General features: G+C 30.0%; 2 protein-coding genes and 1 long non-coding RNA gene across 6 annotated transcripts; 2 read left to right on the top strand and 1 right to left on the bottom strand.

The window, feature by feature from the left end:
• Positions 1 to 988: 988 nt before the first annotated feature.
• jar (Myosin heavy chain 95F jaguar) lies at positions 989 to 16,676 on the bottom strand. 4 transcript variants are annotated; one of them, XM_040713601.2, is made up of 2 exons: positions 16,465 to 16,676; positions 989 to 5,388 (listed from the first exon to the last, which is right to left on the bottom strand). In XM_040713601.2, the coding sequence occupies exons 1-2, from the start codon at positions 16,484 to 16,486 to the stop codon at positions 1,538 to 1,540; spliced, it is 3,873 nt and encodes a 1,290-aa protein (XP_040569535.1). In that variant the 5' UTR covers positions 16,487 to 16,676; the 3' UTR covers positions 989 to 1,537. The 4 variants fall into 4 exon arrangements, with proteins under 4 accessions (XP_040569535.1, XP_040569534.1, XP_040569537.1 ...); XM_040713600.2 differs by lacking the exon at positions 16,465 to 16,676 and adding an exon at positions 10,082 to 10,232; XM_040713603.2 differs by lacking the exon at positions 16,465 to 16,676 and adding an exon at positions 8,521 to 8,820.
• A 111-nt stretch (positions 16,677 to 16,787) lies between these two features.
• On the top strand, positions 16,788 to 18,922 carry LOC121118994 (uncharacterized). The gene is made up of 2 exons (XR_011780266.1): positions 16,788 to 17,351; positions 17,993 to 18,922. It is a non-coding gene; the product is annotated as an uncharacterized lncRNA (long non-coding RNA).
• Positions 18,923 to 23,992: 5,070 nt separating this feature from the next.
• On the top strand, positions 23,993 to 26,432 carry wol (Dolichyl-phosphate beta-glucosyltransferase wollknaeuel). The gene is made up of 2 exons (XM_040712634.2): positions 23,993 to 25,298; positions 25,354 to 26,432. The coding sequence occupies exons 1-2, from the start codon at positions 25,151 to 25,153 to the stop codon at positions 26,151 to 26,153; spliced, it is 948 nt and encodes a 315-aa protein (XP_040568568.1). The 5' UTR covers positions 23,993 to 25,150; the 3' UTR covers positions 26,154 to 26,432.
• The last annotated feature ends 1,133 nt before the right edge of the window (positions 26,433 to 27,565 follow it).

The following is a 27,565-nucleotide window of genomic DNA, read 5'->3' as shown; positions in this document are numbered from 1 at the left end:
CTATCTAGTATCTGTTGACTCCCCAAAGTTAACGCCATTTTGGAAAGTCAGTTGTTATGTAACAATCGTTTGAGTGTGTGATTTTGTGAAAATGGAGTATAGCCTTTTTGGCTTTTTCTCCGACATTTTTACAATTAGAGACATGAAATAAATACAAAACCTGTTAATTTTTGTTGCAGCTGTTGTTTGATTACGTAATAAAATCTTGGTAATATTTAATAACAGATCGATACTCAATTTTGTTTATTTTCACAAAAACAAACATCAACTCACTCAAATGATTATTTCCATTTTAATTATTAATTTATTGTCTACAATATGGAAATAAGATTCTATAACGATTGAATAATATTTTTTTAATGCATATTTGGTTCTGATATATGATAAAAGTAGACATTAGAGACATATATTTTTGATAGACAGTAAGGTTTAAGTCCTTTTTTTTTTCTGTTGGTCAGTTTTTCTAAATTGTCGTAAGTTATTTTTTCCCTACGCAAGATATCGCTTTTTATTATGTCACAGACGACGTCACTATCTCATTTTTTGTCAGTTTCTCTTACCTTAAGCAAAGTTATATATGTCATATATGTACATTAAGTTAAAAAGTCAAATTCATGGAGACCGCGTAGTTAGTTATAGTCTATAGAGTAATATTCCTAGCTCACGGTGTTACCTCACTAACACGAAAATATACTGTTTATTTTGAGTTAGCTGTCGATGTTTCTTGTTCTAATCACCTAATCAGCGTATTGAACGTTGATTGATTCAATTAGAATTAGTTCTTTTCATCCATATTTTTTTTTTTTTTTGTGAATGATTCTCAACAATTATTGAATAATAATTCCATAGTTGGGAAGAATTGGCAAAACTAACAACCGATGTTGGACCTATTTCTCTATTTCTTTTCGAAGGAAAGGCTGTGAGATACAATGTTTTAAAGCTTTAGGAACCATTAGATAGGGTAAACCTTGAATGAACGTCTGTGTTGTTTTGTTATGGCTTTTATTTCTAAAAAGAGAAAAACAAATAGTATTACAAAATATTATTTTCAAATGCAATTTTTTTTATTTAAAAAGTACGTAATTCCAATAATCTTCAAATTAATACTTCTTTAATAGTAGTTATACGCAGTTATATGTAGTAATGTGTGTTTTTAAAAAAATAAATGTTTACGCAGGGTTTTAATATTATTGTTCTTGATCGATTTTACTTTCATAAAAAGAGAGAGAGAGGAAACAGTATTGCATACTTTTTATATGGCCTATAGACATATGTAGTATTATTAACACATTCTTGGAAATATTATAATAATATGTATTGATCAATAAAGGAATAACAAAAAAATATGGTTGAGAGTGAGTTGTAGCTGCGATTGATAACATTAATATTAATTAATTGAACATACAACTCTTAAAAAAAGTACGGGAAAAGAGGATCTCTGTATTGCAAATTATTACGCTTTACGCACAATTACTTTCTTTCGATCATAAATATCATGGAGAGACTTGAACAAGACATAGTTTTCACAAGTATCTTTTTATCGAGCAGCCACCTTGTGATTTGCATGAGGGTGTCGTTGTTGCTCTCGATCTGAGGGTCGAATGTAGGGAGATCCTCCATTTCTAAGCCATTCTTTCTCAAACTCTTGTTCTAAAATCTCAGCACCTCTCTTTCTTGTAAGTCCAGTCTCATCCAAACTTAATTCACACATTTGCATATCATCTTTGCCTGAGACTAAAAGTACAGGACCCTTTTCTGGGTGAATCTCCATTTGACGACCAATCCAATCTCCGTCAAAGTGTGCATACCACCATCCCTTATTACCAGTATCAGGCCGTACAAAGGGAATTCGGAAAAATCGCTGTTTATTATTAGAGACATTAGCGGAGTTGGATGATGCTGTTGAGGCAATGGAATTAATTCTAGAAGCTTCTTCAAGAATGGACTTTGGTACTCGCATATGATCATCGAAGGTTGTAGAATCTCCGTCATTTTTTTTACGGTTCTTTGCTTTCCAGGCATGATATACTTTCAAGCGGCGATGGAACTCTTCTCTACAGGCTTCTAAGAGCTCTATGTCACAAGATGTATTTATAGTATCACGGAGCTCAGCATATTTCCATTTGGATAAGTCATACTTTCTATGAGCGTGTTCCTCTCTTTGTCTATGAACGAGTGTAGACCTTTTGAGAGGACCTTGTGCCTGATAACCACTGTCCTCTTCCACCACAGAATTCGATTCAGTAGCAAGTCGAAGAGCCAATTCATGATCTCTACGCTCTTGTTCAATTTGCTCACGGAGTCTAGCATTCTCCTTATCTAGTTCTGTTTGAAGTCTTTCTGCAGCAATTCTATCAGCTTCGTACTGTTCAATCCGTGACTTTTCCTCTACCTTTCTGCGAGCCTCCATGCCACTCTTGAGTCGGATTTCCTCTTCAAAAGCTTGTTTTTTATTATCCTCAGCTTCCTTGATTTTGCGTTGACGCTCCATCTCTTCTTGTACTTTCTTGAGTCTAATGGCTTCTTCTTGTGCCATTCTTTGCTTCTGAAGAGATTCCTTTACTAAACGAAGCTCTTGATCAATTTTAGCTACAAGAGATTTATACGTCTTATCAATTTCTTTTTCAGAAATCCTATCATTGGCCTTTATGTGAGCAATTGCTGAAGTCAATTCCAAACCAATATCAGATGAGTGAGAGTTCTTTAACTTTGTTCCAAGTCGAGAAATCTCTTGAATTTGACTTTCACACTTCTTAATTCTTAAGATTCCTCTATATCTGGGGCCATGTCTTTTACGAGCCAAATGACCTCTTAAAGTCTTTTGCAAGATAACGAGAGCATTTCTTCGATATATTATTTTGTTTTTCAGTTTAATAACTGAGAGAGCACACCATTGAACTTTCTTCCAATGACTACGAATCAACCAATGTTTGACTTTTTTGATGAGCTCTTTCAAGTTCTCAGGATCCGATCTTAGCATCTGATCAAATTCAGCAAATTTCCCGGGACGAAAAAAAACCTTCGTTAACCCAAATTTAAAATCTTCATCATTTAATCCAAGTGCTTTAAATAAAACTTTACAGAAGTGTCGAGGATCTAGGCGAGTTAATTCAGGAGGAAGATATCCACTATAAAGCTTATAAAGTTCAGAAAAAGATGTACGAGATGGATATCCCTGTTGCATAAGCTCAAGAACACTAGCCATTCCTGCACATTGCAGTTGGGAGAGGATAGATCCTCCTTGAAATAGCTGTGGAATCATTTTACCATTGGGTTTAATACATCGAATGAAGTTAGTTCCTGTTGACCTTAATTTATCCATTAATTCTTCCAGTTGAGACTTAAATTTATTTCCAACAGAAAGAAAAGTCAACTTTCCTTTCATAGAACCGGAAGTGGACCTGGCAGATGCAAATAAACTTTGAATGAAAGGATTTTGAGACTCTTCGACAGCCAGTGCCTCCAAAGATGCATGCAAGGCATCATTATTTTTTTCGATGAACGAAGCTGTTTGATAACATACAGCTCCAGCAAAATGTCGAATTAAAAATCCGTCATCATCTCTTATTTCACGATGCCCTCTGAGTTTAGACTTTCGAGGCAATGACAATCGGAAATGGCCCGTATTCTGCGCATGAACAGCATTTGTGAAATGTTGATGGTTAGGTTTAGGTAATTTAGATTCCTCATCAAGTAAGCTAAATACACCATTTCCTTTTGACTCAATCAGATCAATACAATCTTGATTATCAACAAAGCTTATTTTTTTAACTCCAAGGCCTTCTTTCTCATAAAGCATTTGCTCTTCTTTTAAAATTCGTTGATTAAAGAATTGTTGAAGTTTTTCATTGCAGTAATTAATACAAAATTGTTCAAAACTGTTAACTGTGAAGTATTCAAAGCCAGCAATATCTAAAACCCCAATATAGTAGGCAGATTTTTCGAAAGGGATACTATTGTTGATTCTTTTGACTATATAATCAAATAGACGTGAATAAATAGCTTTTGCAAGGGCATCACGAGCATTAGATGCCTCATGAACTTTCAAAGGAACCATAATAACTGTTCCTTTGTATCCACCTCCTTTCGTTGCTTGCATGACCCTAGCTGTTAAAGCCCTTCTTAGTTCATCCGTATCAAGTTTTAATAACTCAGCAGTGATATTAAGGGAGTTTTCAGAGTCTTCCGTCACACGGCATCCTCCACGATTGTCATCAGGATCATCCTCAAAAGAGATATTACCGATATGTAAAACGGAAGCAATAGCTGTATAAACATCTAAACGATCTAATTCCGACATTCCAAGATTACTCAAATCCTTATCAACATTTAAAAAGTCTTTCACATCATCCAAGTTTGGATCCTTAAGAGGTCCTAGGCGTTTAAATTCCGCAGAACAACGATCAGAAGGTATAGAAGAAGAACCAAAATATCGTGTGCAACCATGTTTCAAGTACCTAAACTTTTCAACAGATCCTAGGTGAAGCTTATTTTTAAGATCCGAAGGCGCACCAGCACATAGCTGATAAAAAATATGATAATTTCTTTCTTCTTCCGAGCTTTGACTAGTAACTCGAGCTCTTTCTAAAAGATAATGTGAAATATATCCACCAACCACTTTACAAGATGTATCAAAGTGAATTTCGATAAATTTTCCAAATCTTGATGAATTATTATTCCTCGTAGTTTTTGCATTTCCAAAAGCTTCCAAAATTGGATTCGCATTTAGAATTTTTTCTTCCAGCCCCCTACCTTTGCTTCCAAAATTATCACAAAGGTATTTCAGTATGTATTTTGTAGATTCAGTTTTACCAGCTCCTGATTCTCCAGACACAACAACACTTTGACTTTTTTTCAAGACTTTCATATCCCTGAATGCTTTATCAGCGATTGCAAAAATATGAGGAGGCATAGTACCAAGAGACTTTCCTCGGTATTCCCCAACAGTTTTGGACGAGTAAAGATTTTTAATTTCCTTATATGGATTAATGGCAATAAGGATATTGGCCACATATGTATAGATCTTATCCAATCCATAGCGAACACGAACATTGTGTAGTAAAGTGGCCTCATTTAAATACATTAATCCACAATTATCATCCACATCACTTGCTTCATCATCCTCCGATGGATACAAACGATCAAATGATGCAGAGATTGCCTTACTATTATAATTGAACTCATCGTTATTATCATTAATGGGTTGAATAGAGACCCCATCATCCGTTATATCGACGATTCGGCCCAGTATGAATCCCTGCTCTGGCTCAGAGACCCATACTTTATCCCTATCCATTATTTCTTTTTTCTTTTCGTCTGGTATGGGGGGTGGGGGCTCAGGTTGAATAAGGGAAGAATTACGAGGCTTCCAATCCACGTAGGTTGATCCTGGAAGAAACGAAATAAAAAATGGAGTCAAATACGAAGAAAAATAATAGATGCAAAAAAACAATATTTTGATTACCATAATTGGTTATTCTGGACATATGACACTTAGTTAGGTGTAAAAAAGAGAATCAATAATAAGAATAACTACAAAATTAGCTTATTTTAGTATAATAAAGCCGGGTGGTGATGATTTCGTAGTGAAAGAGCGGTTTTAGTCATCACATACATATACACAAAATACAGAGTCTAACTTCAACAGAGTAAAACTGCCAAACAAGAAAGAGAGAGAGAGGAGAGGCAGCTTACACTCCCTCCGCTATAACTAGTAGAGTAAGCCAAAGAGGAGTGCGTAGAAAGCCGATTGTTGTGGGTGTGGAGAGAAGCCCTATAAACATTTACTAATATGATTTCTTCAACTAAAAAACTACCTAACATATATTATGTACATATGAGATACATTCTCTATTTCACAAGTGAATGTTTTTTGTACTCACTTGCATTATGATCTCTCTTTCTTATAATGATATTATGTAGGGTACATAAGTAGTACGGATCGAAAGTGTATTTATCCTATATAGAACTGACTCTCATTTTTGTAACTGATCCGAAGATCTGACTACTGAACGGTAGATGTATATATGTATTTCAATGAAAAAGTCGAATTAATGCATAAAATTACAATAATGAATTATGATCACCACCATTGACGAAAAGAAGTACATATGTAGTAGATACAATCAATCAATTTCACATGATTATAATAGTTAATACATTATTATCAAACTATAACGTGTGACACAAATTTCATTACTTTAAGACAAGATACAGTACACTACATCATGTGGTAATTATATACTTACATAGGCATATTCATAATACATATGCAGTTATTCCTGCTTGTATGCCGGAAAAAGAGATTGCACATACTATAATATATGTAATTGGTCTTATTGATAAGAAGGGCCACATTTCTATTGACTCTCCTCTACCAACCATCTGACGAATATAAGTTTTAATGATATTTTACCTTTACTAGCATGCATAGATATGTATGAGTATATTTGTAATATGTATATATTATTTTATATATTTTTTACAAATCTTGAGGATCAAGCTGTGCCCCCCACCTCACATTAATAAAGACAGAGTTTGAAATTACGTACTAAGTATTTAACACTATGCAACAGCCTTTTTATCCACCGACTAAAACCTTCAATAAACGTATGTGTGACCTTTAAAATGATTTTTAAAATAAATTGATTAAAGCATTGCAGCATATGAAAAGTTAATGATTTATTAAGTTATATTTAAGATTAAAATTCCTACTAAATCCGTCTAATCATACAATAATAGGGTAAAAAGAAGGATCTAATTTGGAAGCTAACCTTTTATTTTTAATTTGATTTATAGTATAGATGAAACTAAAGAATAAAAATTATTTTACAACTTAAAATGTCCATTATGATTGATTTTTTCAGTTCAGCTTTTAATTTTCTCATAGAATATTTACTATATAAGGAATGTAAGGTTACATGGAAAATGCTCCGAAATTAAATATAGTTAAGTCAATTATTTGACTAATTATAATAAGTGACTAATATTTTAGAGGCAACGAAATTAACTCAAAATTTATTATGCTTCATTTGATTAGTATTTATTACAAATTTAGTCATCTAATCCACTTATTTATATTTTATTTCGGAGCTTTCCAATACTCATATATTAAACATTGCATAAGAAAATTAATTAGTTTAGACTTTTTTTAAGCAAATCTTTATAATTTGTAATATAAGGTTTATTCTTTTAATTTATCTATAATACAAATAAAGCAATTAAAAAAATTATGAAAAAAAATAACTTCCAAAGACACATTTTCTTAAGAATTGTAATCAAGATAAAATAATAAATAATTAACCTTCCATATGTTGCAATATTTTTATCAATTGATTTTAAATTTTATTTTCATCTATATATTTCTTTACATCGAAGGATCTAAAGGCCATTCTATATCTGTTAAATATTATAATGGTCATTTTCGTGTTCTACGGCTTAAATAACAAAAATAAATATGGGTTTCAACCAACATTAATTTTGTTGAATGGTATAATAAATATATCTTGAGGGTGAAAGGAGGAGTATGTGCCCCTCTCTCAAAAACTCAACCAATATGCTAAAGAACCAAAACGATTGAAAAATTAAATTGTGCTTAGATCACCTGACAATTCTACGGAGCACAACGTTTGAGAAATACTGGATAGAGTGAACTAGGAGCAAACCTCACACTTATGTATAAATACACGTATAAGCATAACAAAACGGATGTACAAGGCGAGAAGGACATTTCAAAATGCCTCCTCTGATTTTACACAATATATGTTATAACACCCTTGAATAGTCCCCTCCCCCAAATTTAAAAGTGATATTTGAGATTTGGCATTTATACACTACATAATTATTGGCATATGATAATTTAGGGAATCATGGCATTATAACCCTTGATTACACTCCCTTAAGCCTTTTTGCAGCGACCATTATTATTATTAGTGCATAAAATATAAGTTTTCTACGTATTATTAGAAAATCAATTAGCAATGAAAATAATTCCCGTCGATTTGAGTGAAAGTCTGTCCGCAAATGATATAAATATGATTAACATATATTTTCGACGTAAACATTATGGGATTTAACCACAAATCAAACCGCTTTATGAACAAACAAGACAATTTATCATATAAATGTATATGTATAATATTTATTGATGGATAAAACAAAATAAAGAAACGAAATGATAGCTCGGAGGGAGAAAATGACGTCCAATTATTCAAATTAACATTAAAATCTTTTCTTTACCGTTCTACAATCATTTTATTTTCCCTTTTATCTGTTAATAATTAATAATTTGATGTGTAACATGACACTAAAGAGTAAGATGAAATAAAATAATTGTTAAAAAGAATCGATTCCCATCTCACAATTCATTAATTGATCAAAATTGAATTAAAAGAACAACAAGAGAAAAAGAAATTTACCCAATTTTAAATATTATGTATATGAATCATTGATAAAAGAAAGAAAGAAATATTTGTACATGAATAAATGTATAAAAAGAAGCAGAAAAAAATAGATCCTTACCTTAGATCTCTACAATATAAGTAAGTGTATGAAACCGTGCCTTGAATTATATCAAATACAAATTCGTCAAAAAGAAGAAAATAAAGAAAAAAATAACAAAAACGACGCGATGCGGCTTCCTTCCTTTTTCCAAAAAACTACCACTGCTTGGCAAAAGAGTGCACGTTACCTAATGACTATTATTTGATAATATTTCGATGTACAATTTACTATAAATAATTATGTTAAAATCATGACTAGGTAGTCGTCTCCTATGTACTACGTATTCGACTCGTAATAGTTGCAGGTTAGATTGGAGAAACTACACACGTATATGAAAGTATATCTACTCCTCTTCCTCCTTACACAAATATAATAGGATTATGACGAGATACCGTTGTTCCAAATAATACAAACATACATACTTATGATTCAACCAGCTGACCTAATAGATCCATGAAGCTGGAAGTAGATTCAAAAATGCTCAAGAATATATACGTAAAAGAGAAATCTCCATTTTCAAATACAAATGTGTTAAGCAATTAACAGTTACTTTTGCAATACTCTCTGGAATAGAGAGAAGGAAAAGAGTCGGAGTATTACATTTAAGTTTATAATACCTATTATTATATGGCAAAGTGGTTAGGGTGAGCATATTTAGATTTCCAAAAAGAGGACATTTCATTCACTTATTAAAAAAAAAAAGTCCCCAGATGCTCCAGACATAATATAAAAGAGGGCATGTCCAGTCAAAAGAGAATTGATGGTCGTCCTATAAAATACAATGTAGAAACCGTTCATGGTTACAAAATCTAATATGCAGGGCCGGTTTAGGTATTACGAGGCCCTATGCAAAACGGATTACACGAGGACTAAATTTCAATCTAAGAGGGGATAAGGATAATAATTAATAACTGGGGCTTTAGCATGAAAATTTCATTTTTTTTTTTTTCATTTTTTTATAAAATTACATTTTTTAGAAATTTTCAGCGGGAGTTTCTAATATTAATGTGGTTGTTTTTTTTTACAAAAGATTTTTTTGTTATAGTTTTGTCTCATTAAATTGTGTCCATGTTTCATTTAATGAAGTTTTTTCCTCCTTATTTTTTTAGAAAAACTTCTCATTTTTCTCAAATAACTTATATTAAGTACAGAGGTCACTGCACCCGTAGTAGTAAAAGGCCGCCGGCCCTGGTAAAATGAAATATAGTAGTATATTTATAATACTTAAATCTACTTGAGACAACTACCAACATATCATATTAGGTTGTCCTCCAGAGTAAAATCATGAAAATGAACGTAAAAAATATAAATGGCTCCAAGTTATTAGTATATTCGTAGCTAAATCTACATAATATCTACTTGATACTACCAACATAAGTTAAAAGGTTGTAAAATCATTCAGAAGGAGAATCCTAACATTAAAACAACACACAACAATAGTCAGTCAATCCAAAGAAATAAAAGTGTAATAAACTAATATTATCAACATCATCCAGGAAATGATGATTGTTCCACCTGGAAATGCTGTTAGCAGACTTATTATATGTTCCCCTTCACTTTTACGTACATATATATTTACCTACTGTTGTTGTCTCAGATGGAGAAAATTTCTCCAACATACATATATTGTCACTTAAATATATACAACATGATGACGTAACAATGTATGATTATGCTATACAGTATACACGGATTGGGATTGAGGAAATTCAATAGACTCAACACCTTCCATCAATTAGATTAGACGAAAATATTTCACACTTTATAATTAATATATGTCAACGAAAAAAAAATTAATTTTAGAGGCATCCTCTTTCTATTAACAATAAATAAATTTAATTAATATTAACTCAGCTTGATTTTTTTTTTTTCAAAGTTCAAAAGAACATCCAATTTTTGCCACCCATTTCCGGGGCGCCCGCAGGAATATATTTTGGGGAGGCCTGGAATTTTTTTGAAACAAAATCCTAAAACTAAACATTTTTGGACAAAATTTCAAAAATCCCCAGCTCTTAATAAAATAATTTCAAAAGCACACAGCTGTTAACAAGAAAAATAATATCTTGTGGGCAAAAATTTTAAAAATACATAGGTATTCACAAAAAAAATCAAAAATTGCACAGTTGTTCACAAAAAATTAATTTTTTTGGAAAAAAATTTTAGAAAAAAAAATTCAGAAATCTAAAGCTATTCAAAAAAATGAAATTTTTTGGAAAAAAAATTCAATAATTAAATTATAAATATTACACTTTTAGAAAAAAAAATCAAAACTCAATAGGTATTGAAAGAAAATTATTTTTTTTGGAAAAAAAAATTGAAACATTAAATTTTTTGGAAATGTGGATATTCAGGGTCTATCAGCTCTTTTAGCCACTCTATCCCACAACCTGCGCACACCGTTGCATTTCATACCATACTTAATAGTACTTAAGCTGTAATATCAATATTAATATTGCCAATTTTGTGAAGTCACTATCTTTCGTAATAAAAAAAAATATATAAACTGCTAGTAAACTATAATAAACGCAAGAAGGCACCACTATTCTAAGATAGGTAGAAAAACTACTAAACAACGTTCATACCACATTGAAAAAAAAAATCAAAAATATATATTATTTGATTTGTGTTCCTTGTACAAAATTTCCAGCAATTTGAATCTATTTAAGCTTCAATTAGTACTGCTCTTTTCTACTCACAGGAGATGTTTCGAAAAGTGGAACCTCTAAAAATAAATATTTAGTTAAGAAACGTAGTTTAGATAATTTTATGAAACAGAAAATAGATATATCATTAATATCGTTATCGATAAAATGCACAGCATCATTGTAAATTTCGATGCAAATGACAATTTAAAGTAAAAATTAATCGTTTTTTGAGAATAATTGAGCCTCTTAATTGATCTTATAAGATAAATTCAAAAATGAGCTGTATCCTTGAAATATTACACAGATATAGAGGGGTTTCTTAATGGAGGTTTTGTTAAATTATAGTTCAGACTTTCAGCTATCAAATGAGATATTTTTACACTTTCTGGATTTATCTTTTTTAGAGCTATGATCCTCTGAAAAAAAAGTTTTCAACTTTAAACAAACATAACTCAAGTTTTAAAGATAATAAATACATTTTAGAATTGTTCAGCATTAGACTTTGAAATATATGAGTATAATTTATCCATATTTTCAACATCAAGCGATAAAAAAATTGCAATTAATAATTAATTAATAGGTGACTCGAACTACTATTAGAACCGTTTTAACATAAATCCAACTGCCCAATAAGTGAATAAAATAGAAAGAGAAATAACGTTTGAAGAAGAGAAGGACCCAATCAATCAATGATTGATATTCACTGGCCAATGAGAATGACTAAATCTTATGGATAGAATATGTTGGAGCTTCCTGGTAGCTGGTCAAGACCTAAACGACAAGCAAGGACGTAGGATCGAATTACTCCATTTTCGATCCTCATTTCTACTCTGAGTCCAACAGGGAATCACCGTTATAACTCTCCAAAAGCTCTTCAATGTCCCTCTCCGTCAGTCATGAGTCCACACACTCAACGTTACACTTAATACTTAGATGTTATCTCCTCAAAAATAAACCAATAGCTTTACAAGATAAAAACATTGATCAAGTTGCAAACAACAACAAAACCACATGATAGAAAGTGCTTAGGATTTACAATCCCATGGAATATGGGATAGTACAAGTTGAGCATATAAAACACAACAAAGAGTAATAAATATCTTGCTCCCTAAACTTTGCTCTCTTCAACCATTGTTTCTTGTACATATTTAACGGGCCCTTTCTTAAGAGTGAAATGCCAGTATTAAAAAATGAGACATCAGTCGGAAAGTTTGATGAAAAATAAGCAAAATTGTAAAAAAATGGGGATATTTAATAACAAAAAAATCTCCAGAGGCACCCACTTATTTTTTGTTAGTCCACTAAACCCCAATCTAGTAATTTTCTTGGTCATTCTGCTGATTCTTTAGTTTCACCGATTTGCTAACGCTAATTTGCTAATGCAAATCAATGTATAACAGATCGGGGAAGATTGGTACCAGGCTGTCTCGGCGGCCGTTTTTCTAGAATAAAGTTCCTAGCTTTGGGACCAGTTCTTCCTCAATTGATCTCGAAGAGTAGGCTAGAACAAGCCGACTTGACCCAGACAACAGCATTAATAGTTTGTCCATTTATTGGTATCTTTGGTTAGCACAGTTAGTGAGAGAAACTAGAGACAAAAATATGAAGTCTTCTTAACTAGTTTATCCCGAAGTAAGTAAGAATACGAACGCAGGCATCTAAATAAGAGTAAAGAGTGTGTGATGCCATTGCCCAGAATAGTTCCTACATAAGTGCTACCACAGGTACATACATATCTTACTCAAATTATTGAGGACCAAATGAAACTGTTTGCAATATTTGAGAGTCATTACTTTCTTGTTCTGTTAGAATCATCCACGTTAGCTAAAGATAATTTTGTCGAGCAAGAAAAATAATAATTATATGAACAAGATTTTTTATTTGGACATCACTAACTCAAAAGTATTGATAGTTGAAAAAATGAAAATTAGTAATTAGCGTTCTTAAGATTTTGATATTTTGCTAAAAAAGATTCTTAGTCCACCAATTAGAAGATTAGTAATCAGTGGAAGTTATTACCAGAATGTACATCTGTGAGAATATCTTATAAAAAAGGTCATCTCAAAAATATGTCTTTTATAAATAAATAAAATCCCAAATTTGAAACTGATATATTAAGGTACAGTTCACCACTTTTTAATTCAAGTTCTAAAATTTAGCAAAGAACAGAGAGTGTTCAGACGATATGCAATGTTAATCATTTCAATAGAGAATTTTCCCATGACGTGAGCAATGTTGATGTCTGTCATTTTGGCGGCCTAAACAAGTAAGTTTTATAACAACAAGATCCTTTTTCATTCATATTTAGAAATATTGTGAACAATTGGGTATAAAAAGTTGACACATAGAGATTAAAGGACTTAAACTATACTGTCTATCAAAAATATATTAAAATGGAATGAATTAAATTTTTTTTTCTCTAATTATCATATTTTTCGTTCTAAAAACAAAAATGTGTACAGTCCTGGCTATATCATAGGAATTTTTAGTGCATACTACTTTAATTTAATTCAAATTTCATTGCTTATCATTAGAATCAAGTAGTATTTAAGGCAGTTGTTGAGTCTTTTATTTTATTCTTAAAGCCATTTGATAAAGCTTCATCAAGATGCATTAGAAATTTGACCCTTTCATGTAGTAATAATAACAAATATGATGTAGCCTTCAATATAGATACAATTTATGAGGTCAGTGAAAACTCTATATAGTCCTTAATACACTAACAATCTGGGCAAAGATGACACTAGGTACTCAAACAAATAAATAGACAAATATAACACGACTATAACAGAACTTGATGACTTTTGATATAGAAGCTCTTAGTCATGAAAAAAGATTTTACTTCACTAAAATCAGCAGTTCCTTTATTTTTGATGTTATAATTATTTATTTGATCAGAATTGTTGGAAGAAAGTAAATCACGATGCAAAAGAGTTCATGCACATAATGTAGCCTGATATTTTATGTATATGTTTGTAACAACCATATCAATCATGCATGAAAGATGCAACTTGCTTCCGATAAATTTATGCTTTTAACTGCTCCTTAATATGAATTATATATTACTTAATATCGTAGTTATATATTATCTCAGACATTCATCACTATAATGAATGAAGGTGAATAGATCACAAATTCATACCAAAATGATAGGGAACTGTCTACATACATTCTAAAACATAAATTATGGATTACATTTCAATCAATCTAATATAAAATTATTGATTGATTTATAAATTAATTTCTTAAAAAGGTTGTACTTTTTATAATAAAATTTCATAAGAATTTTATCTGTATGACAATTTTTTGTTCTGATTTTAGAGACTTTTAAACTCAATTTTGTAGCAAAAGTTAAAAATAGCCAAATTAGTATTGATTAGTTCTTTTCACTTTATACAAATAAAAATATTTTTGTAAAGTCTATAAGAAAATATATGTTGTTAATAAATAAAAGCATAACTAAAAAATATTAATCGGCTCAAAGTTGAGAACTTGAATATACGGGAAAATAAAATAATTGTCCTAAAGCTTTACGACACGAAACCTTTTCTTAACCGTTCATGATTTTACATTATTGTACGTTGTTACACAACTTATTAAGCTGTGTAAAAAAAGTTTTTAAATTATATTTGATTAAATATTAGAGTATTTTCACTGACGTCATAAATTGGATTATAATTGAAAGAGACGCCATCTTGGGGGCTCTAAGTTGATATTTTACTACATATAAGGAACAGATTTCCAATAAATTTTCATGAATGGCTAGAAGAATCGAAACAAAACTTGATATCTGCGTTCAATACTACTTGATGCAAATAATAAACACTGATATTAAATTATACTCAAGTAATATGTACTAAATATGACTACTTTTTTTCTTTTTTTGATAGATTATGGATAAAAGTTGGGATAATTTAACAAAATATATTAATATTTTCATTGTAATATATATATATATTATTATCTACAATATGGAAATAAGATTGTATAAAGATGTAATTACACATTTTTAATACATTTTAAGGTCATATATATAATAACCATAGCAAATAGAGGGATACATTTTGGATAGACTGTCTTTTCTTTATTTGTTCTATTTTGACATCCAATATATTTCTTAATAACAATGAAGAAAAAAGGGTATTCATTGTTATGAAACAAGGTTGTATGGGCCTCTAAAGTAGCCAACATCAGCAATGCTCATGATTACGCAAAATAGCTCACCTCAAAATGTCCGTTTCTGTTCTCTATAACTTATAGACTTTAAGTAAATAAGACAAAAAAAAATTAAGAGTGAGCCCCTTTTGCTTTGGTTATCTGTTAATGCACTTCGAGATATATAACAAAATGTTTGAGAAGCATTGCTATAGAATGATCTATGTCACTTGTCATCACAAAAGCAAAAAAGAATTACTTTTCTCATGAAAAATTAGTCTGTATTTTTGAATTGATTACATATGTTCTATTTCTAATGATCAATTACTATTATGGACCCATTGAAGCTGCCCAAATTACACTTAAAGATCACAAAAATTCCCACCCTCGATGATTCTTTTTAAAAGGACATAGACAGTTTTGTCAAATCAAATTAAGGCTCTAAATTATGGCTAACCCCCTCCAGAAATTCTAATATAGACCCCATAGTTGGCAGAACTATGGGCCATGAAATATATGGGCGTTTATGAATATTTATGAAGTAAAATCAAAAACTTATTGATAATTTCTTAATTTTTGTTCAAGTTTTATTTTCTATTGACCCAACCACATATCTATTTGATATTTCCCTAATGACATTAATTTGTAGCCGATGTATCTAATCATTCATTGATAACTAGTGTTATATATATGACAAAAACTACATATTGAATTAGAATGGTGATTCTCAAATGATTTTCAATTCTTTTAACTAAGTTAAGGAAGTTTTATCTATTTTTTTGGAATATCTGCTACTAACATTATACATAAGCTATTATCGTATTAAAAAATAACGCTATACTTGTAAAAACAAAGTTACACAAAGAAGATGGGTCATGAATTGTTAAAAAGAGAATAAAGTGGGGAAGACAGACAGAAAGAGAGAGATACAAGACAAAAAATGAAACAAATTAAATTAAATTAAATAATAACTCAGCAAATCCTGGGAATTGAATGTTAAAGAATCAATATGAAATAGGATGTCTGGGTCCCTCTGCCTTTAAGGGAAGGATTCAAAATGGAGCTTCCTTACAAAGAGAGGCACAAGATAATTAACATCCAAGTTTGAAGTTTCCAAAAGAATCCCTCGACAGGTTGAAGAAAAACCTTTTAAGCAACTCACCATTTTTCCGGAGATCCCTCATGATGGCAATCCTACTTCCTTTTCTTTTACTTAAAGAAAAAATAATTCAAACAATATATTATTATATCATTATCTTGAACCATTCCGAAAGATCCGGAGAATTTGTCAGCTGACAGTCCAAACCCCAAAAAAGAAGAAATGGGGATAATAAATAATTCTACTGTAACTTATTTTAGAATACATATTATTTGAAACTTGCGCTCTCTCGTTTTAGGCGTTAGATTACGTCTGATCCAGTCTTTCTTTATGACGTTTTTCTCTTCACAACCAATCAGATCTTCTATTCTGGCCTCATCTTAGGACTCTCTCAGATTCCTAGTATTTGAAAATCTTTACATATTTAAATTGGGGGGATATTTGCCATAAAGGCACAGGTGTAGCATGGGTGGATGTTTGTACGCCTACGTGTATGAAGTCAGGGGTTATGTTGTTTAATTTAAAGTACCTATGGGATGTTACACATAATATGTATTTGTTAACTATTATTACAAATTGAAATGTATGAGTCATTAGTCGATAGAGGCTTTGTGTTAATGAATCAAATATAAATACTTAATTGACTAAATGTCATCTAGAAGATAAAATAAATATTTTTTACTCTTAAAATCATTTTGATGACCCATGATCGATTACCTCAATTTTTTGTTTATCTATATAATCTCAGTAGCATTTTTAATACTATATTGTCTGGAAACTAATATGAAAATAAAGTGCAAGCAACAACACGTTTTGTCTCACTGTACATCGATGACAGCCCCACCCACACATTCTGAAAACAAATCCACTATGGCATACTTAAAAAAAGTCTTTGTTTCATCACAATCAGTATATACAAAACCGACATAACATTTATTCCTCTTTACTAAGTAATAATAGGTCATTTCCTGATTTAATTTTTTTATCATGTAGACCCAATAAATTTTTAGAGGCATTTGTTAAAGTGCAAAGTAAGGGGCCCTCGCCCTTGAGATTAAGAAGATCAAAATGTTTAAATTGCATGAATAATTTAACTCAGCAGCTCTATTTTTCATCGGTCTTCGCATGCTCTGAAACCGACACTGTACAATGTGCATAATGTAATCTGTCTCACTGAAGAATTGGTTCCCAACCGGTGATCTATTGGGCTCCGCGAGATATTACATAAATAATAAGTAAAACATATTTTATACGGCAGAATATTTTAAAAATGCTATAAGGCTCGGCAGTGTTGAAAAGGTTGGGTATAACTACTTAGAAGGTTTATATCTTCCGACTTTCCATCAATATGTGAATAATTATGTAAAAAGAGCAATTACCAGGCGGGTTTTTAGACCAAAAAAATTTGGTGGGTCTTGAAAATGTTTTTACATAATAAAATTTATATTATCATAGTCTTCCTTTTCATAATTTGGGGGCTTTTAAAAAAAATTAAGTATCTCCATAAAATTGCGTCAGAAAATCATATTACTAGATAACAGATTCGTTAAATAATTATTTATTAATCCCAACATTCTACTTTAAATTATAGGATTACTTTGCGACTGATTATCAAAAAGGAATTATATCTGGAACACCGATGATGCTTCAATATTCACCTCCACAGAAACGAGGGCCCTCCCTCTCCATTTCTAACAACATCGACGTTTTACGAAATAAGCTCAGGAAGCAAGTGAATCTTCGAATGAGAAACCGAAGCAGGAATCAAATGATACTTCAAAATAATAATATGTTACAAAATTTAGGAAGGCGTAGAAGAAGATAGGTCATTAATTGCATGAATGGTAAAAAAGAATGAGTATTTATAAATTATAATTAATTAGTTATATGCCGGATTATGTATTGTTTCATTATTATTTTTCTATTATTTCTTTGCTTCGCCTCCACATTTGATTTAAAACTTTTAAATGTTTGATCAGAGTTGTTAATGTATACGGGATCATTATGTTTTATTAATTAATTATTAGCTTAATAATAATTATAACATTGAATTTATTAAATGTTATATTATATATATTATTTTTTTGTTCTCTCTTCCATATTAATAAACGAATGAGAAAACATGATTGATAATTATGGGAATAATAATGAAGATGAGGGAAGAATTGTTCGCACATAATTATATAATTATAACTCATATTGTAACACATTTTTAGTTCTTACATATATATATTTTTGAGGCATTATTATCGCTATTGCATGGTTTAGATTTGTTTCTCTTAAAATAGATAATTAATTCATTATTTATACAAAACCTTATTTTTGTTTATTTATAAAATCTATATTTTAAAACAGGGCATTTATTATAACTTTTTCATTATGTCTGTATTATAATTATCATATAAAAATAAATAAATATAAGTATCTTATTATTATATGTAATAATGGCTGGCTCTCTCGATCTCCATTGTATGTAATTAATTAATTATCCGTACCCATTAAAGCTTATGTTATGTGTAAATCAACGGTTATTGTTATTCGACTTATTTAACTCTAATTAACAAAACAAAAAATTATTTATTAGATACTTTGGTTTTTTTCTTCTTATAATTAATTTGTGGAATTATCAGTAATTATATTTTTACTGAATCTTCCTTATTTCTCTTCAAAAATTCATACAATTGGTCTTTCAAAATATACCTTCGTAACACATGGTTAATAAATCTTTGTACTTGGATTGAGTTTGTGTGTTTCTGGTTGCTTCTACCTCGAAAAACATAAAACTAACCTTTATAGCTAAACATTTCTACTTTTGTTTCCTACATTTCATATACCATTAATAAAACTTATTAGCTTTATAAATATATAAATAAAATAAAAAGGTAAACTTCAAATCCATTAAAAAGCAATTATTATTTATCCGTTGATAAAGTTAGGTTAAGTTCCAATGAATCAATTAATTATAAGCAAATGACTTAATAATAATTCTACTCATCAATTATTTACCCTTAAATTGATATGGTGGGTTCCTGATTGCGTTTACTTCGAGAAACATAATAATAATCTTTTTTGATTTTGTGGTATATAGAGAGAAACATTTTTTAAAACAATAAATAAGCTGTTCTAGTTTAAATAGAAAAAGTAATATGTTTTCAAAAAATAAATCTTGAATAACTTTTATGATATTAATTATTTATAATGTGTCCTTTTTTATATTCTTAAGTTGAATGTCTTCACTTTATGATAAACTTTAGTTTTTATAATTTTGATCAAAACTGAGGAATTTATTAGACTTCTAAAGAAAGGATCAATTGTTTGTTATATTTTTGTACTTCTCAAACTTTATTTTATATTTATTTTTTTCTCTTATTTAGATCTTTCAAGGAGAAAAATAACACTAAATCATATTGATGTTACATATTTAAGAAAATATTTCTGATATTTCTTTAAGATAAACAATTTGTAGTCCACAAAAGCAGAAATTTCAGGTTAAAGAGGTTCATTTCAAGTTTCTTTAGGTAAAAAAAAATCAAGAACAGACCATATCAATCCAAAGGCAAAAAAATGAAATTTTGTTTACTAGTGGTACCAAATTATGTTGGCACTATCCTAATCGTGACTCTCTTCAACAAATTAATACCAAGCAATTTTTTTCCACTGAAAATACAGGCAATTATATACTTAATTCGAAATTAAATTTCCAATATACCTATTGAATGTCATTTGTGACTTAATTAGAAACCTATCTAAACTGACGTAAGACTTTGACTATAAATTACTTGTACTTAAGCTACAAAAACTTGAGATTGGACTCAGATTTGAGCTTCAAAACTTAAAATTTGACACAAACTTGGAAATTGGAGACTTTATTCCATATGTAACTTTTGTATCTATAATATTTGGTTTTTAAATAAAGCAAGTCGTTATTATTCATCCCAGAATAAAACCATTAGAAGAAAATGGATTTGTTTACCTTACCATTATATTTTCACTGGATTAGATCGACTCACATGAAGTATAAATATCAAATACATTTAAGAAATTATCACTAAATTTTGCCAAGAAACAAGTTTATTTGAATATAAATTTCGGATTTTCCCCCCTCCTTCAATATCAAAAGTTGCTACGAACCTAAAAAACTGTAAAAATATATTTAAAATTCAAATCGCAAATGCTGACAAATCTATTTTGATACAACACTAATTACATACATATTGGTATCAATGCGCGTCTAGTAGTGCTATAATTAGAAATGGAACGGGGTTTAGGGTAGGGTATTTTGGGCACTTACTCCAGACCCTGTCATTCAACGTAAAGAATAGAAGCCGACGCAGACATAAAGGGAATAAAAGGCTCGCATTTTATCGCTGCCCAGGCCCTGCTAACGATAAAATTTGTTCCGGATGTATACTGTACATATTATGGTAACTCCAAGCTAAGTTACTGTAATGGAGGATCCTCGTTAATTTATATTGATTACAATGTATAAAAAGATTTAACAAATTGTACATACTTTCGTTAAAAGTTGTTTATTACAAAATGGAAATATCTTCACAGTTGTACATACTTGTTTTAAATCAACATATCCATCGAATCTAACTACATAATTATAATCTACATTGAAAAGTGGCAATGATAATAAAAATAATCAGACGTATTAAGAATAAAATTATATTGTTAAAAATAAAAATTATCATTGAACAAATACAAACGATCTTCATAATTAAAAACACTTTTGAAAGCCTTAAAAAGTTACAACAAACTATTAATATTAATTGTAATATACTCGTATATATAAATATAAATTAAAAAAACTGAAATTTAAATAAAAATAAAAGAAGAAACGTGATTCAATGATGAATTTTAATCACGCTGTCTATGATAACAACGATCAGAGTTCCTAGGCCATAGGCATATTACACATTTGTCGATTCGTGGCTTCTTATCTCTGGATACTCCATTCTCTTTTTCTGATCCATCTCTTACTATGATTGCTCTCTTTTTTGCCATGTTTCTTTGAATAGAATCGGCTATTATAACTAAATGGACGAGATAAAAATGTCGTTTCGATCAAGTTTCGGCGTGATGTAGTACATAAAATAATTTTTATTGCACTGAAAGATTTACAAGCTTCAAGCAACAGCGAAAATCCGCGGAAGTTTTCGATGTAAACAATACCACAAAACCTCAACTTATTGTGAAAAATCAAATAAATACATTAAGTAATCGGAAGGTTACAAGCTTAGAGATATGATATTATAATAAGTTGAGCTAAAATCTGTAGTCTTTATTTAGTAATTATGTTAATATTTATTTATGTAAAAGAGTTTTATTTTTGAAATTGATGGAGAGTTGGGTGTCCCAAAATATATTTTTATTCATCCTAATAGTATTCCATTAAGTCTTAGTATATTTTGAAGACAGTGAGGTTTTACATAATACATTTTAAATTTAAAATAAGAGAAATATTGTGACCTTATTTGAATTTAAATTCAAGGGCAATTACAGACTAAGAGCTCCAAGATCATATGCAATCTGTTTGATTTTTTTTCTGATTTATATCTTAACAAGTTCAAACTAATTTCAAATAAATCATAACCCGAAAAATGATAAAGAAAGATTTTATTACAAAAAACTTAGTTGGTGCATTAGATAAGTGTCAATTAAGTATGAGAGATATAGGTCTTTATTCTTGGAGCAACTATTGATTCATTGGGGTTGAATATTCATGAATTTCTTATTAGTAAGTCTTCTATCCAAAGAATACGGAGTGATCAAAAGAAAAAATCGAGGAACGCCATAAAAATTGATTTTAAAGACAAAGTACCAGATGTTGTAGCTTTACTTTGGGATGGAAAATTACTGCCTGCTTTGAATAACTAGAAGATGAAAGAAGAACGTTTGCTGATTGTCTTTACATATGGAAAGCAATCCTAGACTGGGAACTCAAAGAAAATGTCTAAGTTCTCTGCTAAGATACCAAAGCTTCAAATACTGGTCGTCTTAATGTTACAGTTATGCTGCTAGAGCAAAAATTTGAAAGATAAATGTTTTCATTTACTTGTCGTCGTAATCTTCATGAACTGATTTAAAAAATTGTTTTCGAAGTGAAAATCAAAAATGTACCAACAAGTCCAAATATTCCTTTCTTTCAAAAATTAAAAGATTATTGGAAAAATATAGATTCCTTAAAAAATAGACTCCTTACAATCATTAGTACAAAGTAACTTATCACTTTCGGAAATTGAAGATTTATTAGAATATTCTCGCAAAAGAAATTGTGGGAGATGATTACATGGAGCTTAAAGAGCTATGTATTCTATTTTAGGCGAAGACAATGATAAAAATAGATCTCCCGGTGCCATGCACCAAGATCGTTGGATGGCCAGAGCAATTATACTCTCTGAAATTATTCTTATTAAGTTAGCAGCTTAAAATAAATAAAGAAGATAAAATAGCGTTATTGGATATATGTTTATTGATTGTAACAATATACGTTAAGTCTTGCCTCCAATGTATTTTAGCAGTCAAAGCACCATATAATGATTTATGCTTGTTAACCCCATTGGAAGCTTACGGAAAAATAGACAAAAGAATATCAAAAGCTACCCGGAAGAAACTTATTCATCATTAACGTTATTTGACTGATGAAGATGCTGCCCTTTCATTCTTCAATGATGATGTCGATCAAGAAGCTAAAGAAAAAATGGTCGTAAATTTGAATAATGAAAATATCTCAGGATATGGCAGAAGATATGTAGCATCGAATCGATCATTTGATATTTCTTGGTTTGGTTGTAAATGTTTTAAAATCTAGTGATAACTTTATTAATTGTCTTTTTAACAACTCGTATATCATTATATGAAAACTGATTTCAGATTTTTTTTTTAAATATCTTACTTCATATTGGTCAAAAGTATGATACTGTTTTCCCGTTTCAAAATTGAAAATTATTTTCTTCGTGAAGCTCCATCTTTATGTGATAGTAATTCTGCTTGGATTGAAGCCTGAAAAAATTGTCAATGCTTAGAACAGTTAATGTTACGCCTGAGATATACTTCAATAGTTTACGAAAAACTTCAATGGTTTAATTACAGCGGATGAGGAACAAAAGCCATTTCTACTACGCTGCGTTCATGAACACCAGAAGATATATCTTGAATGTAAAATATATATTCTTAAAAGAAAATATATCCAAAAACATTAATTTAATGCGTTATGAAGTAAAAATAATCCTAATATATGAAATAGAGTCCTATTATTTATGAATTCTGTAAGATACACTCAATATGATTACTCTGTATAGAGTATGGTGGACCGGGAAAAGTTGAAACACGCTTTACTGAATTACTGGGAGATACTTCAAATTAGAAATACTAACGTTTTACACAACAGACATGCATCTATTTACTAATAGTGAAACGAGTTAAAATACATTTATAGGAAGTACTTTTGATGTAATCTTTATTTGAATGTAAATTTATCAGTCCACCCTCAAGTCATTAAATTGACTTTAAGCTCTCGTCACACCTGTTATCGTTGTTTTAGAGAAAAAAAAATTATAATTGAGTAGCTGAGATCAAATAAAATAGTGGAGGGTATGCATTTCGAAAAATTAATTCAAATGTAATGGGACACCTTAATCGAGAGGCAATTGATAACCGACTTTTGACTACCCTAATAATGGCAATATATAATATAATAATTTAAATAAACTGCATCATCAAGAGCACGCTATCTTCGGGTCTCGAAGTTGATACTTTTATTACATAGAAGTGATAAATTTCTAATAAATCTTTATTATTGTCCATCAAATGGCTTTAAGAATAAATAAATAAAACTTATGCCAATGATAAACAGCCTCCAGCGATATTTAAATATAATCAAAGTGATGTGTACTGAAAATTTCTATGAAATGTCTAATATTGCACAATTTACTTTTTGGATCAATTAGGTACAAAAAAGTAGGATAATTAGAGAAAAATATATTATTTTTTTCATTGTAATGGTTAACTTTTATTTATAATATGGAAATATTGCATAACGATTTAATAAAAACCCTATTTTTAATACACTATAGATTAAGATATATGATAAAAAATAAAAATAAGGATTAGATAGAGATATATTTGTATAAAGTTAGTTCCTTTTATTTGTTGTCCCTTTTTTACGTTAATTAGTACACTAGGTTCCTTAATATTAATTACACAAGGGTTTGTATTCTTATGAAATTAAAACTTCATTTATTAGGCCCCTAAATGGCAAATATATCGTATCAACAATACTAACGTCGTATGAAAACGCTCTATATGTAGATATTGTAAAAACACATGAATTTATGAGTTATGAACTTATGACTTATAAATAAATGACAAATAAATCTACAAAATCACGAAATTTTATTAATAATATCATATTATAATATGCAAAGTTGATAGTATATTAAATCAAATTAAATATACGTGTCCCTGGCCAGTGGTCACCGGCTGTGATGACGAACATATATATAAAAAACAAATAATAATGAATTAATAATATGAACTGGGCCAGGATTGGTTAAAAAAGGAAAGTGACGTCATAACTGTAGTTCATCATCAACTTCTTCACTGTTATTATTTTTAAGTACAATTGTGATGATGTTTTCATTAATGATGATGGTTTTTTGCTGAATTGAATATATCGCCGTTTTATTCACACATTTGATTTTATCAATAATAATATATATTTTTTGTCTTCGACCGTTGATTAATGTCGTTCATCGAATTCACTTTGATATGCATTCTTTTGGCATTGATGGGCTTGGGGATGTTTGCAGCCTATGTTGTGTTTACCACAATCCAAGACCCTCAAATACAATGCTTTCCTGGAGAAGACACGTTTTACTGTATGATCGAAGGTTAGTCTTTATTTTTAATATTGATTTCCATCACCTAATGTGCTGATCTTTATAGAAAAAAAGAAGAAGTTTCCCTCAATTAACGATGATCCTTCGAAAGACTTGTCCGTTGTTATACCAGCCTATAATGAGGAATCGCGTTTACCTCCTATGTTGGACGAATCCATCAAATATCTGGAGGAAAGAAAGGATATATCCTATGAGATCATTGTAGTCGATGACGGCTCCAAAGATAAAACTACGGAAGTCGCACTTTCTCGAGCAAAAACCATGGGATCTGATAAATTCAGAGTTCTTACCCTCCAAAAAAATCGAGGAAAAGGAGGGGCTGTACGAATGGGGGTCTTACGGGCTCGGGGTAGAAATATATTATTTGTGGATGCGGATGGCGCTACAAAGTTTTCAGACCTTGAAAAACTAGAAGCAAGCATGAAAAGCGAAAAGGGAGATTTAATTTGTGGTTCTAGAGCACATCTTGAAACGGATAGTATTGCTGCACGCTCTGCATTCAGAACCGTTCTCATGAAAGGGTTTCACTTTTGTGTTTGGTTATTTGGATCTAAATCCGTGTTGGATACCCAGTGTGGTTTTAAGCTAATGAATCGTGATTGTGCTATAATCCTCTTTCATAACCTACATATTGAAAGATGGGCATTTGATGTTGAGTTGATTAAAATTGCTGAGGCCATTGGATTAAATATAACAGAGGTGGCTGTTAATTGGGAAGAGATTGATGGATCGAAATTAGACCCTGTCTCAGCTTCCATTCAGATGTTGAGAGATCTTTTCTTGTTATGGCTACGTTATGCATTCAGACTTTGGGTTATTCAGATACGTCACAAAAAAGATAACTAATTTATTTCTGTAAATCAGTCATCCTTAATGAACCTTTAGTTTTCCTATTGGTATTGTCATTTTTTTTTTTTTTTTTTTTTTTCAGTTTTTCACGATTCTGATAATAATACGTTGTTTTGAACTGTTTTTATTTGTTTTACCACATTTATTGTACTAAAGTCACCGAATTTTGTTATTTTTACTTTATTATAATTATGAAAAAATATATATTTTTATTCTTATATTACGATAAGGAATTTGGCGCACAAATAAATTGAATTAATTTTGTAAATGAAAAAAGGTGTTTAATTTCGCATGAACGAATCATTTGCTATGTTTTAATCAATGATATTATTAATTAAACCAATTATAAGAAAAATAACTTGTTGTTATTATCTATAGAAAAATAGATTATGACTTTACAGCTATTAAAATGGTTCAATAATCTTGATTTAATAAATTTATTGGAAATATTATTTATGTTTAATTAATTTCCAATTAAGTATTGCTAGAAAATAATTTTTTAGCAAAATGATCACTAAGTCTTACTATAATTGGGGAAACTAAAATGTTTGAAAACACGTATAAAAATACGATTAAATTCAAAACTAAAAATAAGTTCCTTTATGGGTACAAATTAAATTAAATTCTTGCAGGAAAACAATATTATCCATTATAAGGGTATTCAATTTTTTAAAGTAATTTAGGTATTAATAGTATTTATAGGTCGTATAGATAAAGTTTATCAGAATAAGAAGAATAATATTATCTATATAAGTTAGATATGGTAACTTATGAATTTGTCGTGTAAACTATAAAAGTTGTAACCAAATTTTGAAATGTGTAATTTTAAATTAATGAAGAATTTATAGTAGTTGTGATGAATATAATACAATAATTGAAATTCAATTAAATGTAATTAAAAAAAGTTATTTTTATAGACAAAATGTCCACGATTTTTTCAGTCGTAAATAAGTAATTTCAATAGATGAAAGTTAAATAATAATTTCAATTAATATTTTTTTATTTAAAATGGCTGATATTATATCTTAATAATACGTTGTGAAATACAACAAATTGCAACTTTTACATTCCACTAATACAAGTTACAAGTTTTTTTAGAACATATATCTTTTGAAGTCACATGCTTCAATGAATGCCCCTTCTAACGCAACAACATTTTTTCAGATGTGAAGTAAGGTTGTTCCTCGTTAGGTCTTTCAGTCGATTATTTTGTCTTTTTATAGAACTCTATGTTTCTTATAGAAGTATACGATGATTTTGTAGAAGATCATAGTATCACTATCAAATACCTTGATGTGAATGAACATATGCACAATGAAGGATCCTTAAATTATCGGAGGTGCAATCCACTGAGTGAGACACAAAGAGGCGAGATCTCTGGAACAAAACATTAAGTTGAAGCAAGGATC

This window comes from Lepeophtheirus salmonis, chromosome 5, assembly GCF_016086655.4.
Source record: "Lepeophtheirus salmonis chromosome 5, UVic_Lsal_1.4, whole genome shotgun sequence".
NCBI lineage: Eukaryota > Metazoa > Arthropoda > Copepoda > Siphonostomatoida > Caligidae > Lepeophtheirus > Lepeophtheirus salmonis.
This window is presented reverse-complemented; position numbering and strand designations above follow the sequence as displayed.

Coding starts and splice junctions, on each gene's coding strand:
- jar (XM_040713600.2), bottom strand. CDS start 10,121: ATGTTGGAGAAATTTTCTCCATCTGAGACAACAACAGTAG. Junction 5,389..10,081: donor ATCTGAGACAACAACAGTAG/GTAAATATATAT, acceptor CGTTTCTTCCAG/GATCAACCTACGTGGATTGG.
- wol (XM_040712634.2), top strand. CDS start 25,151: ATGTCGTTCATCGAATTCACTTTGATATGCATTCTTTTGGCATTGATG. Junction 25,299..25,353: donor GTTTTACTGTATGATCGAAG/GTTAGTCTTTAT, acceptor TGATCTTTATAG/AAAAAAAGAAGAAGTTTCCC.